Source organism: Eptatretus burgeri, chromosome 9 (assembly GCF_056783735.1).
Source record: "Eptatretus burgeri isolate ZD-2024b chromosome 9, Ebu_testis_v1, whole genome shotgun sequence".
Lineage (NCBI taxonomy): Eukaryota > Metazoa > Chordata > Myxini > Myxiniformes > Myxinidae > Eptatretus > Eptatretus burgeri.
In genome coordinates, this window is record NC_140969.1 from 106141292 (window position 1) to 106157724 (window position 16433).

At 38.1% G+C, this 16433-nt stretch overlaps 1 protein-coding gene across 2 annotated transcripts in view; it reads right to left on the reverse strand.

Annotated features, from left to right (window-relative positions):
- Positions 1 to 2362: 2362 nt before the first annotated feature.
- LOC147020855 (cell division control protein 42 homolog) overlaps positions 2363 to 16433 on the reverse strand; it is a 62294-nt gene continuing 48223 nt past the window's right edge. For both annotated transcript variants that reach the window (XM_085896560.1, XM_085896559.1), the window contains exon 4: positions 2363 to 8261. In XM_085896560.1, the coding sequence (XP_085752686.1) occupies positions 7983 to 8261 (279 nt within the window). In that variant the 3' untranslated portion in view covers positions 2363 to 7982. The remainder of the gene's footprint in view (positions 8262 to 16433) is intronic.

The window sequence follows — 16433 nt, forward strand, 5'->3', positions numbered from 1 at the left end:
GTCTTCAAGGTCAAGGACAAGGTCAAATGTCAGGTCAACAAATAATCCACCCATAACTGAACTAGATCGACGAACCGATGCTGGATTTGCATTCTATCGACAATTACCTTTCCAACGACACCAAAATAATCGAGATAGGGCAAGGGGTTGCTCAGATATGAGGATTTGAATTTTGGTGGAAACGCGACATTAGTCGAAAAGGTCAAAAGTTCTCAAGGTCATATCTCGTCAACCCCTAGTCCGAGTTAGCTAATATTTTGTATGTGAACATAGACTATCATATGTAACATACATGCAAAAAAATTAGCCAAATCTGAGGGGGTCGGGTTACAACCCTTGGGTGAACTGAGGTAGAATGACCCGGAGATAAAAATGACCGTTTCAGGAAGATCAGACAGGTAGAGTGAGAAATCTAGGATTTAATTGATGATGTGTAACAAAGGAGATAAAAACGACCATTTCATCAAGATCAGACAGGTAGAGTGAGAAATGAAGCATTTGATTGATGATGTTTAACAAAGGAGATAAAAAACGACCGTTTCAGGAAGATCAGACAGGTTGAGTGAGATCAGACAGGTAGAGTGAGAAATCTAGGATTTAATTGATGATGTTTAACAAAGGAGATATAAACGACCATTTCATCAAGATCAGACAGTGAGATCAGACAGGTAGAGTGAGAAATGTAGGATTTGATTGATGATGTTTAACAAAGGGGATAAAAACGACCGTTTCAGGAAGATCAGACAGTGAGATCAGACAGGGAGAGTGAGAAATGTAGGATTTAATTGATGATGTTTAACAAAGGAGATAAAAAAACGACCGGTTCAGGAAGATCAGACAGGGAGAGTGAGAAATGTAGGATTTAATTGATGATGTTTAACAAAGGAGATAAAAAAACGACCATTTCATCAAAATCAAACAGGTAGAGTGAGATCTGACAGGTAGAGTGAGATCTGACAGGTAGAGTGAAAAATCTAGGATTTGATTGATGATGTTAAACAAAGGAGATAAAACGACCGGTTCAGGAAGATCAGACTTGAAATGATAATTTACAAATTGAGTCGCAATGCATGAATGCAGGTTGTCAAGGTGTGTGTAAAAAAATTATAAAGTGTGTGTGTGTGTGTGTGTGTGTGTGTGTGTGTGTGTGTGTGTGTGTGTGTGTGTGTGTGTGTGTGTGTGTGTGTGTGTGTGTGTGTGTGTGTGTGTGTGTGTGTGTGTACACGTGTCTGGAATGACATCACCAAGGACAGATCAAGCTGTTCTTGGTTTTATTTTTAAATCTCAGTTGTTATTGAAATACAGACAAGATGACAAGTGCTGTTTCATCGTTTTTTGTAAATTTATTTAACATACAAATCCTTTTGCATGAGAAACCTTAAACCGGAGAAATCTTTTTAAGTTTTTGACTTTTGCATGTGCCAGGCATCCACCCAAGGAGGAAAATAGAGTCCAAGCATGTCTGCTGATGACATGACAACCAGCTGCAAGACAGATCTGCATACCTTGTAGGGCATTTTTGACCAGCGATTCCAAATCCTTTAAAGGACAAGGCACCGTGCTGGGTCATCAGAGCGATTCACGACCATCGATTCGCCATCTATGGCTTCAGCAGCTGCAGCGTCATTGTTACCCTGTTCACCCGGACGACACCCAATTGGTGACAGCTGCAATGGAGTCCCATGGGTCCAAGTGGAGCATGCCATCATACTGCAGCCTATTCTTGTGGAGGGCCAGCAACACTGTACCAAGTTATCATAGCTTTTTGTTTAAGCAGGTGACTGTACCTGTAAGTAGCAGTGCACAAAACGCATTATTAACATGTCTTAAAATGATATTAATCTACAATCAAAAGCAGAATCAGAATCTTTCGTTTTATTACAATAAAGTACAGTAAGTTGTCCTTCGTACACAACTTTCAATAAATAATTTTTTTTTAATCATTTCCACAATTCATCATTCCCGAAAGATCTCGCGTTGCGATTGTCAAACGACGTGTATTCAAAAGTTCATTTTAATTTGTCATCAAACTTCAAAAACAAAGTAAAGGTGAACAGTAAACACAGCTCGTCCATACCTTTCATCGTCATAAATACATCTCATCCGTATGTCAAGCCCACAGTTTCAGTTTTTCCCATCACAGCTGGAAGGTGGGTGTCTGTGGGAAAAACAAAATAATATCCCATAACATGGGGAACTGAATAGCAAGCTTGCAAGTGGCAGAAACCAAGCCACTGAAGATCATTTCTTAATTTTAAAATGTAAGCAAAATGTCCACAAAATGCCGAGGTAGTTATGGATAGTAAACATGTTGGTTATATTTACTCTCAACAACGCATGTGATAAGAAAGGAAGGAATACATTTCATTGTTTAGCACAAGTCGAGATTTCACAGTTGTTTTGAAACAGTTGGGGGCACGTTACCATCTGACGATGAATATGAAACATGTCCAACATCTCGTCATTTATCACCAACAAGCACCATACTCGTAGTATTCCAATAAAACATGACGATTAACAAGCAGCAAGTTCATCCACTTGCAGGGCAGGACATTATGGTGACATTTAATTTGTTTCATGCTACAACCGATGCTAATAGTTACATTCGATATTTTTCATTGTCATGGCAACTGAGATAATTGTGGGGTTTATTACCCAACATGCGAAGCACAAAGCGGGGTTAAGCAATTGGCTTTGTCTATCCGTCCGTCTGCAGACGTCGGTCTATGATCCAAGAACTGTTCGATTTAAATTGAATGTTATATTTTGAAAATGAATCGGAAAACAAACTTGCCGTTTAACACTATTTTGGCTCTGAATTTGGCAAATTGTACGGAAAAGAGTAGCAAGATTTTTATATATTTTTTTGTACTTCACCTGTCTGGCAGTCAAACGAAATTGAAAATCATTCCAACCATGAAACTTGCTGTTGTTTGTGACGTCATAAAGGACACAAACAACAGGCACGAATAACTAATGTAACGCGTTTGATTGGGCGGTGTTTAAGCATGTCAATGGCAGTAAACTTCCAGGACAATTTGTTTTTTTTAACATCCTTTGAAATCTTCATTTTATTTCAATTGAATTATACACTTGAACACTGTCGAACACAAATCATCTTGGAAATTTTTTTAAACTCCAGGTTAGCAGTACTTGGGACAAAATTTTGTGCCATCTCGACCAATCAGATGTGCCGCTCATTCTCTCAGCCCTGGGGAATATCAAGGTTCAGACAAATCACAACTCGTAGGAAATATAGATCGCGCTCGGAAATGCAAAACAAGGATTTAAAAGACCCTTCACATGTCCTTTTTCTTGAAACTGCGCAGCGAAAGGTGTTCTCTGAAATCTCTAATTTATCATTGCGTCTGTTTGCACCACATTCCACAAGTAAACACACCAGGCTGTTGGCATGCCAAATGCAAAACAATGGACAAGAATGCAAACATTTTTTAACAATTCAAGGCCCAGATGAGCTTGTACATGTATTACATACAGAGTAGAAGGACACATCGTGACTGAGACTATGAAGGGTGAACAATGAATGGGAGGGACATAAATATGTATGTGGTTGTTTGGTGGTGAAAACGTTCGTAGAATAATAGTTAAATCATGTGACTGCATTCGGAAGCTTCTCTATCATGATTAATGACAACAAAAATGAACAAAATATCCCCAAATGGCTAAATTGTGGTCTCCGAGCCCTTTGGCTTGCTGAATTCCCAATGCATCAAGCCAATACTAATGTGCATTAATGGTGTTCATTTAAAAAAAAATTTTTTAAAAAGATTATGATGATATGGACCTTAAAAATAAAAGAAATCTTCATGTATGGCATGATTGCAATACATGAAGAGGTGCGCATGACATCATCAGCGGTCACAATGTAACCATCACCTTATACTCATCAAGAACATAAATGGAAAGGAAGGATGATATTCTCATGGCAATAGAAGGTTTACTAGGCTGAAACCTCTGGTGTGAAAGGTTAAATGTCTCCATCTGAATCTCCATCTCCATGAATATCATCATTCCCAGACATTACAAAAAATGGTTGTATCTGTAACCATGCGACTTAATGAAAAAAGTGGAGCAACAAAATGAAAAAAAAATTGAATTAAATTTTAATTGTGCAAATCCAGTTTAGATTAATTAGGGTGAACAATCATGCCATATCCACTTGTATCAAGGAGACCAGTTTTCTATCACCAGGACTTCTTTAACAGTGTTTTGGTGTGGGATCAGCCTGGGATCGTTTTTGGGCCCCAAGTCTTTCACAAACCATCTGGCCAGGCCTGATGTTCGAGTGGAGGTGACAGGAATTTATCATTTTTTCCGGGTGCCGGCGATAGCTCACCAACTCTTCATGAAGGATACCGTGGGATATTTAACATCCACCAACTAATTCCGTTTAATGTCGATCCGAGGGACAGCAACCACATTGATGAATCACCCTTCCAGTGAATTACCGGGATGACAGTTTATAATTGGGTCGGGATTCAAACCCAGGGCTAGACAGGTGAGAGGAGAGTGTGCGTACCTCGAGAGTCTAAGCAATCTTGCCAGTCCATAAGGAAAGCTGATTGTACAGCAATAATGAGAAAACTAAACTTATGCTACATAGGTGATCATCTTACAGCATACAGGGGAGGAGTGGGGGAGAGATTTTAAATCTATAGTGGACATGCCAAGCAATATGAGCAGAAAGCTTTGGGGCTAATGTACACATCATGATCACAAAATGGCAGCATTTCCATCTTCCACCTTGCCCCCTCCCTCCCCTACATTCTCCTTTCCTCACGTCATCTCACCTCCAAGCCCGTGTCTCCTTCATTCACCACTACTCAACTCAACACTCCTTACACACATAATACTGTATACAGATTATTCCTTTGTATAATCACAAACAAGGTTTCATCTGTGTTATAGAAATGGAAAGAAAATGTCGAGAACATGGCCATGCATTCGTTAAACATCCATTTACAGGTCCAGTTTTCTTTTTGTATTTTAAACCCACAATGCCATCACAAGTAGTAAAATGGCGTGGCGATCCGAGTGCTTATCTCATGTTTCAGAGGCCACAGGTTCAAACTTCATAGGTGATATCTGGCCATTGTCTCAATGTCCTTCATACATGTTCAAGTTAGAGAGCGTGAGGGACTGGACAGACTCTCTATCTATAAACCGACATTATCAGCACTCACGCTGCAATGCCAAAGGCATCAGGAATCAATCATTGCATCTTCTCGCTATGCATATTTCGGCGTTTGATCATCGGCAAGTATGCCATTTGGCAAAAGATACTCAAAACTTACAATTCAGAATGATTATTTACAACCTGATAATTTCCCAAGTATCGTCTTGACCGAATGGCACATTATTTTGGGGTACATAGATAGAGTGGGGTGCAGTATATAGAGGAGGATATTGGGACCATACTCTGTGTAGAGCGTTGGTGTTGCCGAAGCAGTCTCCTTGGCTATTGGGCACAATCCTGGACGGGTCGCCACTCCGACGCAGTATACCAGCATGCTGGCACTCATTTTGTCAACCTTGGAAGGATGACAGGATGAGTCAACCCCACCTGGTATTAATTCAACTGCTGAGTGGGATTTGAACTCAGGACTCGAGGATCGAAAGCCCACCACCCGAACCATTAAGCCAACACCAGGGTATTTAGAGTGGGGTGCAAAAGTACGAGTCCAGTAGGAAATTTATTAATTTGACATGACAACAAAATAAACTCGAAAGCATCTCAAAATGTAAAGCCCGTCCACGTCCGCTTGTAGTTGAAATAAACTGGACGAAAACGCAAGTTTCAAAACAAACAAACATTAAATTGTACATTTTATTAACTTGTGTTCTCCAGAACCTCACAATAAAGGCTCGTGCAAGAGTTGATGATAAAAGCTCAATTGGTAAAAATATTACCTCCTGGACATGCACACTGAATCTCAATAGTAAACAAGCATTTTGATTAAAACGTTTATGGTTGGTCTACCACTTCACCGATGACGTCATCCTTACAACCCTTTATTCCTCATTGGGAGTAGAATGAGACATGCCAAGTTTCAAATTTCTCCGATCAGCAGTTTCAGGGATATGTTTTAATTTTTGGCGTTTAATCCAAAATAGCGACCATACCACATGACCCATGACATCACAATTTATCAGTAAAATATTCCCCATTGTGGGGAGGGGGGGGCGGGGGGGGTTGCTCCCATCCTGAAAATTTTGTATCAATCAGACAGGTCCAATGTGGTTGCTGAGGAAGAAAAACAAAAGTGTTAAAAAATAATATTAAAAACTATTTAAAAATATTTTTAAAATAAGACAAAAAGGGTCGAAGAATAACAATAATAATATTGATGGTGAAAATTATTTTAACAAAATTATTAATTTTTCTTCTCCATATTCTCTCTTATAAAGATTTGTTGAAAATTTGATTACAAAAGCTCAAATGGTAAAAAAAAAAAAAAGGTAAGACCCGGACAGACACAGACAGACAAAATTGATTGCAAAGCTTCGTATTCCGCTGCACAGGAGACGGGCTAACTAGAACGGCACTCGGTAGAGCGCATACCTCTGCCAGGCTGAAGAGTTTACATTTTTGTATCCCACTCATAGGCCAGATCTGGATTCGGACCTGAACCAAAATCTAATCGGCTTCTTCTTGTCACCGACCCAACTCATCCACCTACTGTAGTTTCATCGAAATCCGTCCACCACGTTTTGAGATATGTTCACAGACAGACAGACAAGCAGACAGGTGTGAACACGTAGCAGGTGATTCAAGAATATGGAAACACATCTTCAATATTATGACAAATTCGTGTTTGAAATCGTGATTTGACGAAGCTTGGTCTTGATATAAGTGGACTCGTACTTCTGTATCCCACTGTGTATGTCGTTTACGGGTTGTAAGGGTTGATAAAATTAAAGGAATAAAAGTGAAGGGAAATATAAAAGGGTTGGGATTGGGTTTATTGAGTTGGTGTAAATGGCTTGGAGGAAAACAAATGAGATGTATAAAAAATAAATAACGGAGAGAGGGTGAAAGCTTTTTTTTATTATTGTTGCGTACATAATAAACAGATGTACCCTTAATTCAGTTGGCTGTGCTTCCAATTCAGAGGGACCAAAAGGCAATGCGAACAAACAGCCAATGCTTGACTAATTCATCGAATAATCAAGAAACAGTTCTTGGATTCGCAGGGAAAGGTTCCTAAAATACAAGTTAACGAACAATAGTGAGAATATTTTTTTACTGCAGGTAGAGACAATGAAGAGAAGGGCAGTCTGCGAGGCAGTGGAAAGACTCATAAAACAAAATAAATACAAAATAGTGGATGTGTTCACAAGCCATCATGTCAGATGTGTGTGATATTTTACTACGAGAGTTAAACAGCAGTACATTGGGAACTTTGTGTGTTTAAAGTGTTATCCAGTTCCAAATTCCTGTGCGAAGCAGTGGCTTGGTTCCTGGCAGAGAGCAGGATCTTCGTTGGCCCAGAGTCTGTTTGTGATTAAAGCGGATTTGTTGTCACCACTGTGCTCCTCCTCGTACCACCTTCCCCACACAGGTGTTCTCCAAATCAAAACCTCTTTAATCTGCACCTTTTCATTTGTGTACTTTTGATCATTGGATGCTTTGCACCTGCAGCCTCATGCAATGCAAAATGGTCCGTCATAACCCATGTGTCCCGCCACACTTCAATTTTCACCGCCGACTTCACGTCATACTTGTCCATATCTGCATATATACACTACTTTGTCTGTAATGCACTCCTAATTCCTCATCGTAGTCTCGACACGACATCTTGCAGTGCTTGACATGATGAACACGGCTTACATTTGTCAGACGTCATTTTGATTCTCCGTGCTGCTTTCGTAGCCCTTGATGGAAATTACGTTGAAAAGTCAACAATTCAGAAAAAGAAATCTTCTTGTTTGTTTCTTTTTTGGTCCCCAAGAGGATTTTTCTATCCAAAGCAAGAATACTTCTTCCACCAAGTCTTGGACAAGCTCCGAACCTTATCGGTCGCACAGCCCTTCTTGTGACACTTCTTGCGCCTTCTGCTCAGTGGCCTGGAGTTTCGGCCGAGGCCCGCCAAGATGGCCAGGTCAAATACCTCCTTCAGATTTTTCTGTGTCAGGGCAGAACATTCCACATATGCAGCAGCACCCTCCTGAGCAGCAAACCGCCGGGCTTCGGGCACCGAGACTGGACGTTCACCTCTTTCTGCGAGTCCGATGAGCACCTGGGGGGAAAGGGAAATGAGTTTTCATTGGTACAGCAGAGTTCTGATGCAACAAAGTTGGTACAACCTATAATCAGGGGAAGAGGTTCGGGAAAACGGAATATAGGTTTCTTGAAAAGGGAATTTACGCTTCGCAGCAACGTTTGATTTACCTCGTGAGAGATACTCTCTCTAGCATCCATGAAAAGTGTGCCAATGTCTGTTATACCGTACTGTCCTGTGTTTATCGTCGGGTCGGGAATTGAGCGTGATTGAATGATTCAAAAAGGAAAAACATCGAGCTCAAATCTCTAACATGCTCCCTTCAGGGTGATGTGGTTCGTTAAATCCCTACACTGGTATCAACCATTGACAAAAGCTGTCAGACGTCTGCAGTCGTGCTTTGTGCCATGAAAGTGTGGATTTATTGATTTTATCTTTTCCACATTGATACACTGGAGGAAAATGATGAACCAGAGAACGGTAATGTTGTAATACATCAAATATTATTACATTCATTTAAGCTTTACTCACCAAATCCAATTAACTGGTTAGGTCTGAGATCATTCATTCACAGACATTTTTCAGTGAAGACAAATAAACATTTTACCAAGTAGAACTTCAGACATCACAAACACGCATCCAACCGTTCATAAGAACACCTGTCAAAGTAAAATGTCTCTTCGAGCAACAGCGGCTACAATCGAGTTTGGAGGGGAGCAACATCACCCCGTGAGAGTGTATCACTTAAGCAATCGAAGTGCTAACGTCTGGAGTTCATTTGTCAAGTGGTAAATTAGACTAGAAGCTGCCGATGTGGTGACGTGGTTAAAACACTCGATTCTTTCTCCCGCGCCTTGTGTGGGTTTTATTGCAATGACGAATCACTCTTGCCAACTGCACTTAACAAGTATGACAAGTCGGCCAAACACCCCGAACATGAGTCAAGCGAGGCATGAGTAATGCAATGGATGGATATAGTCTGATTGAATTTGGACTAAGCCTGAAATACAACCAAATCCGAAAAAATCACAATGGTTGATTCATTAAGCACAAAAACAATTGAAAACAGAGCAAAGATTTTGCACGTGAAACAACTGAATACCTAAACTCGGTGTTTGCATCTAAATCTTGTGTCCAAAACCCATCACTTTCTGTACCCACCTTACCCAGTGGCACCCAACTGTCCCTGGACTGTGTGTCCTTTTCTCTTAACAAGGTGGAGAGCTTGCTGCCAAACCTCAACTCAGATTCTGAAACCGGTCCAGACGGCATCAGCCCACGTGTCCTAAAAACCTGCTCTTCTGCTCTTGCTCACCCTCTCTCTGTTCGATTCACCCTCTCATTTGCCCAAGGTCATCTGACATCTGCTTGGAAATCAGCAAACATTACTGCCCTGCATAAAAAGGTACAAAAACAGATCCCTGCAACTACAGACCAATCAGCCTTCTCCCAATCATCAGCAAGGTTATGGAATCCATCATCGCTTCAGACATCAAATCCTTCCTCTTCTCCAATGGCTTGATTTCCGATCATCAATTTGGTTTCAGACTAGGTCACTCCACACTGGATATGCTGCTTCTGCTCTCCCAACAATGGATGGAGGTCCTCAATGCCAGACATGAGCCGTCTTCCTTGACATATCGTGCGCTTTTGACACAGTCTGGCACCCTGCCCTGCTCACCACCTCTCTTCCGATGGTATCCAAGGCCATCTCCACTCATGGCTCACAGACTTCCTCTCCTGTTGCAGTGAACATGCTTTTTTTTTTTGCCCACATTTTCGAGGCTCAAAGGAGAGCGAACACACAATGCACAACAGCGGGGGGGGGGGAGGGGGGGGCAGCAAACAAGAGGGGCGGGAGTGGGAAGGACAAAACATTGGGGAACAGAGACATTAGGGGATCTGTGGAAGGGAGAGGGATGAGGTGGGGGAAATGGGGTACACAAGATGGATATTACAAGGACTTTCAGGAAGGAAGGCAGAGAATTTGAAGGAGGTGCGTTTGTGGTGGATTAATGGGGATAGAAAAGATCGTGGTTTTGGATGGGGGAAGATAAGAGGTGGTGGTGAATGGCTGTTTTGAAGACCTGGAGGGCAGAGTGAGATTGAAGAGATTGTGGGAGTTTATTCCCAAGGCGGGGAAAAAGAGGAATGAAAGAGTGAAGGTAAGCAGCGATTCGTGATTTTGATAGTTTTACCAGAAAGGGGTTGCTGGCTGATCTTGAGCGCCCTGCGGAAATATTGGAATATTTCATCAATGAACTCAGTTTTCTCGTTTTCATCAATGATCTCTCTGCCTCTCTGGAAAATGATGAATCCAACCTTTGCCATACCATCTGTCATCCTGCAGATTGGCAAGCAGCAGCTTCGTCACTCTTTGCTGATCTAGATAAAATCACAAACTGATCCAACACATGGAACATGTCTTTCGATCGTGACAAATCTCACACTCTTACTTTGTCTCTCCGAAAGGACCGTCTAGAAACACCCCTACCCCCTTCCCCCACCCTCCCACCCAATCTACCTTCTCAACAATACACTTAATTAAGTCCTTTCATTCAAGCTTTTGGGCCTCACTATCTGCCATGATATTTCCTGGGAAAGCCACATCTCCAACTTGGCCTCCAAAGCCAATTCTGATTGGGATTCCTCCATTGTGTAAAGTCCTTCATTGGCACACCTGAGCTCCTGACCATGAACAAAGCTGTCATCCATAGACTGGTGGAGTACTGCTCTCCCCTCTGGGCTGGTGCTCCTGCCTCTCACCTTTCTCGGCTTCACGCTGTGGAAACCAAAGCATTTAGCATCATTGGTATCTCCCGTGATGAGGTTGAGTCTTTGGGTCGCTCACTCTCTCACTGAAAGCAGATTGATGGTCTTTCTCTTCTACCATCGCATCTCCAGCTTTGACCACCCACTCTGTTTGCTATCTGTCCCACCCATATTTCCACAGGGCACTCAAGGTCTGCCAGCAACATCATTCTGGTAAAACGAACAAAATCAAGAATCACTGCTCACCTTCACTCTTTCATTCTTCTATTTTCCCACCTATGCAACAAATTCCAAAACACTCTTCAATCCCACTCTTCCCTCCAGGTCTTCAAAAGAGCTATTCACCACCACCTCTCATCTTCCTCCATCCAAAACCATGATTTTTTCCACACCCGTTAATCCACCCCAAACCCACCTCCTTCATATTCCCTGCTTTCCTTCCTAAAAGTCCCTGTAGTGTCCATCTTGTATATCCTGTGTACCCCACCCCATCCCTCTCCCTTCCAAAGATCTCCTCATGTGTATATTCCCCACTGTTTGGTGCTTCTCTCTCCCGACCGTCTTGTCTCCTGCTCCCCTTGTACATTCTGTGTGTTAGCTCTTATATGAGCCTTGACATTGCATATAAAAAAGAACAAAACACAACCTAAACCATTCAAAATCGAGCAAAGATTAAAACAAAAACTAAACAATTCAAAACGAGCGAAGATTAAAACAACAACTAAACAATTCAAAACCGAGCAAAGATTAACACAAAAGCGAAACCATTCAAAACACAGCAAAGATCAACATAAAACTAAACCATTCAAAACTGAGCAAACATCAAAACAAAAACCAAACCATTCAAAACCGAGCAAATATTAAAACAAAAACTAAACCATTCAAAACCGAGCAAATATCAACACAAAAACGAAACCATTCAAAACCGAGCAAATATTAAAACAAAAACGAAACCATTCAAAACCGAGCAAATATCAAAACAAAAACTAAACCATTCAAAACCGAGCAAAAATCTAAACAGAAACTAAACAATTCAAAACCGAGCAAAAATCTAAACAGAAACTAAACAATTCCAAACCGAGCAAAGATTGAAACAAAACCTAAACCATTCAAAACCGAGCAAAGATCGAAACAGAAAGAAAACAATTCAAAACCAAGCAAATATCAAAACAAAAACGAATCCATTCAAAACCGAGCAAAGTTCGAAACAGAAACTAAACAATTCAAAACCGAGCAAAGATCGAAACAGAAAGTAAACAATTCAAAACCGAGCAAATATCAAAACAAAAACTAAACAATTCAAAACCAAGCAAAGATCTAAACAGAAACTAAACAATTCAAAACCGAGCAAATATCAAAACAAAAACGAAACCAGTCAAAACCGAGCAAAGATTGAAACAGAAACTAAACGATTCAAAACGGAGCAAAGATCGAAACAAAAACTAAACAATTCCTAACCGAGCAAACATCAAAACAAAAACTAAACAATTCAAAACCGAGCAAAGATCGAAACAAAAACTAAACCATTCAAAACCAAGCAAAGATCTAAACAGAAAGTAAACAATTCAAAACCGAGCAAAGATCGAAACAAAAACGAAACAATAATGAAACAATTCAAAACTGAGCAAATATCCAAACAAAAATGAAACCATTCCAAACCAAGCAAAGATCAAAACAAAAACGAAACAATTCAAAACCGAGCAAAGATCGAAAGAAAATCTAAACCATTCAAAACCGAGCAAAGATCTAAACAGAAAGTAAACAATTCAAAACCAAGCAAATATCAAAACAAAAACTAATCCATTCAAACCGAGCAAAGATTAAAACAAAAACTAAACAATTCAAAACCGAGCAAAGATTAAAACAAAAACTAAACCATTCAAAACCGAGCAAATATCAAAACAAAAACTAAACCATTCAAAACCGAGCAAATATCAAAACAAAAACTAAACCATTCAAAACCGAGCAAAGATTAAAACAAAAACTAAACCATTCAGAACAGAGCAAATATTAAAACAAAAACTAAACAATTCAAAACCGAGCAAAGATTAAAACAAAAACTAAACCATTCAAAACCAAGCAAATATCAAAACAAAACCTAAACCAATCAAGACCGAGCAAAGATTAAAACAAAAACTAAACCATTCAAAACCGAGCAAAGATGAAAACAAAAACTAAAGCATTCAAAACCGAGCAAAGATTAAAACAAAAACTAAACCATTCAAAACCGAGCAAAGATTAAAACAAAAACTAAAGCATTCAAAACCGAGCAAATATCAAAACAAAAACTAAACCATTCAAAACCAAGCAATGATCAAAACAAAAACGAAACCATTCAAAACTGAGCAAAGATAAAAACAAAAACGAAACCATTCAGAACAGAGCAAATATTAAAACAAAAACTAAACAATTCAAAACCGAGCAAAGATTAAAACAAAAACTAAACCATTCAAAACCGAGCAAAGATTAAAACAAAAACTAAACCATTCAAAACCGAGCAAAGATTAAAACAAAAACTAAAGCATTCAAAACCGAGCAAATATCAAAACAAAAACTAAACCATTCAAAAGCAAGCAATTATCAAAACAAAAACGAAACCATTCAAAACTGAGCAAAGATAAAAACAAAAACTAAACCATTCAGAACAGAGCAAATATTAAAACAAAAACTAAACAATTCAAAACCGAGCAAAGATTAAAATAAAAACTAAACCATTCAAAACCAAGCAAAGATTAAAACAAAAACTAAACAATTCAAAACCAAGCAAAGATTAAAACAAAAACTAAACAATTCAAAACCGAGGAAAGATCAACATAAAAACTAAACCATTCAAAACCGAGCAACTATGAAAACAAAAACTAAACCACTCAAAACCGAGCAAATATCAAAACAAAAACTAAACCACTCAAAACCAAGCAAAGATCTAAACAGAAACTAAACAATTCAAAACCGAGCAAATATCAAAACAAAAATGAAACCATTCAAAACCGAGCTAAAATCTAAACAGAAACTAAACAATTCAAAACCGAGCAAAGATTGAAACAAAACCTAAACCATTCAAAACCGAGCAAAGATCGAAACAGAAAGTAAACAATTCAAAACCAAGCAAATATCAAAACAAAAACTAAGCAATTGAAAACCGAGCAAATATCAAAACAAAAACTAAACCAGTCAAAAGCGAGCAAAGATCTAAACAGAAACTAAACAATTCAAAACGGAGAAAAGATCGAAACAAAAACGAAACCATTCCTAACCGAGCAAACATCAAAACAAAAACTAAACAATTCAAAACCGAGCAAAGATCGAAACAAAAACTAAACCATTCAAACCTGAACAAACATCGAAACAATAATGAAACAATTCAAAACTGAGCAAATATCCAAACAAAAACGAAACCATTCCAAACCAAGCAAAGATCAAAACAAAAACTAAACAATTCAAAACCGAGCAAAGATCGAAACAGAAAGTAAACAATTCAAAACCGAGCAAAGATCGAAACAAAAACGAAACAATTCAAACCTGAACAAACATCGAAACAATAATGAAACAATTCAAAACTGAGCAAATATCCAAACAAAAACGAAACCATTCCAAACCAAGCAAAGATCAAAACAAAAACTAAACAATTCAAAACCGAGCAAAGATCGAAACAAAAACTAAACCATTCAAAATCGAGCAAAGATCTAAACAGAAAGTAAACAATTCAAAACCAAGCAAAGATCGAAACAAAAACTAAACCATTCAAAACCGAGCAAAGATCTAAACAGAAAGTAAACAATTCAAAACCGAGCAAAGATCGAAAGAAAATCTAAACCATTCAAAACCGAGCAAAGATCGAAACAGAAAGTAAACAATTTAAAACCAAGCAAATATCAAAACAAAAACGAATCCATTCAAACCGAGTAAAGATTAAAACAAAAACTAAACAATTCAAAACCGAGCAAAGATTAAAACAAAAACTAAACCATTCAAAACCGAGCAAATATCAAAACAAAAACGAAACCATTCAAAACCAAGCAAAGAATAAAACAAAAACTAAACCAATCAAGACCGAGCAAAGATTAAAACAAAAACTAAACCATTCAGAACAGCGCAAATATTAAAACAAAAACTAAACAATTCAAAACCGAGCAAAGATTAAAACAAAAACTAAACCATTCAAAACCAAGCAAATATCAAAACAAAACCTAAACCAATCAAGACCGAGCAAATATTAAAACAAAAACTAAACCATTCAAAACCGAGCAAAGATTAAAACAAAAACTAAAGCATTCAAAACCGAGCAAAGATTAAAACAAAAACTAAACCATTCAAAACCGAGCAAAGATTAAAACAAAAACTAAAGCATTGAAAACCGAGCAAATATCAAAACAAAAACTAAACCATTCAAAACCAAGCAATTATCAAAACAAAAATGAAACCATTCAAAACTGAGCAAAGATAAAAACAAAAACGAAACCATTCAGAACAGAGCAAATATTAAAACAAAAACTAAATCATTCAAAACCGAGCAAAGATTAAAACAAAAACTAAACAATTCAAAACCAAGCAAATATCAAAACAAAAACTAAACCATTCAAAACCAAGCAAAGATTAAAACAAAAACTAAACAATTCAAAACCGAGCAAAGATTAACACAAAAACTAAACCATTCAAAACCAAGCAAATATCAAAACAAAAACGAAACCATTCAAAACAAGCAAATATCAAAACAAAAACTAAAAAATTCAAAATCGAGCAAAGATCAAAAAAACTAAACCATTCAGAACAGAGCAAATATTAAAACAAAAACAAAACAATTCAAAACCAAGCAAAGCGAAAACAAAAATTAAACAATTCAAAACCGAGCAAAGATTAAAAAAAAACTAAACCATTCAAAACCGAGCAAATATAAAAACTAAAACTAAACCATTCAAAACCAAGCAATTATCAAAACAAAAACTAAACAATTCAAAACCGAGCAAAGATCAAAACAAAAACTAAACCATTCAGAACAGAGCAAATATTAAAACAAAAACTAAACAATTTAAAACCAAGCAAATATCAAAACAAAAATTAAACCATTCAGAACAGAGCAAATATCAAAACAAAAACGAAACCATTCAAAACCGAGCTAAGATCGACATAAAAACGAAACCATTCAAAACCAAGCAAATATAAAAACAAAAACAACAATTCGAAACCAAGCAAAGATGAAAACAAAAACTAAACAATTCAAAACTGAGCAAAGATTAAAACAAAAACTAAACCATTCAAAACCGAGCAAAGATTAAAACAAAAACTAAACCATTCAAAACCGAGCAAATATCAAAAAAAAACGAAACCATTCAAAACAAGCAAATATCAAAACAAAAACTAAACAATTCAAAATCGAGAAAAGATCAAAAAAACTAAACCATTCAGAACAGAGCAAATATT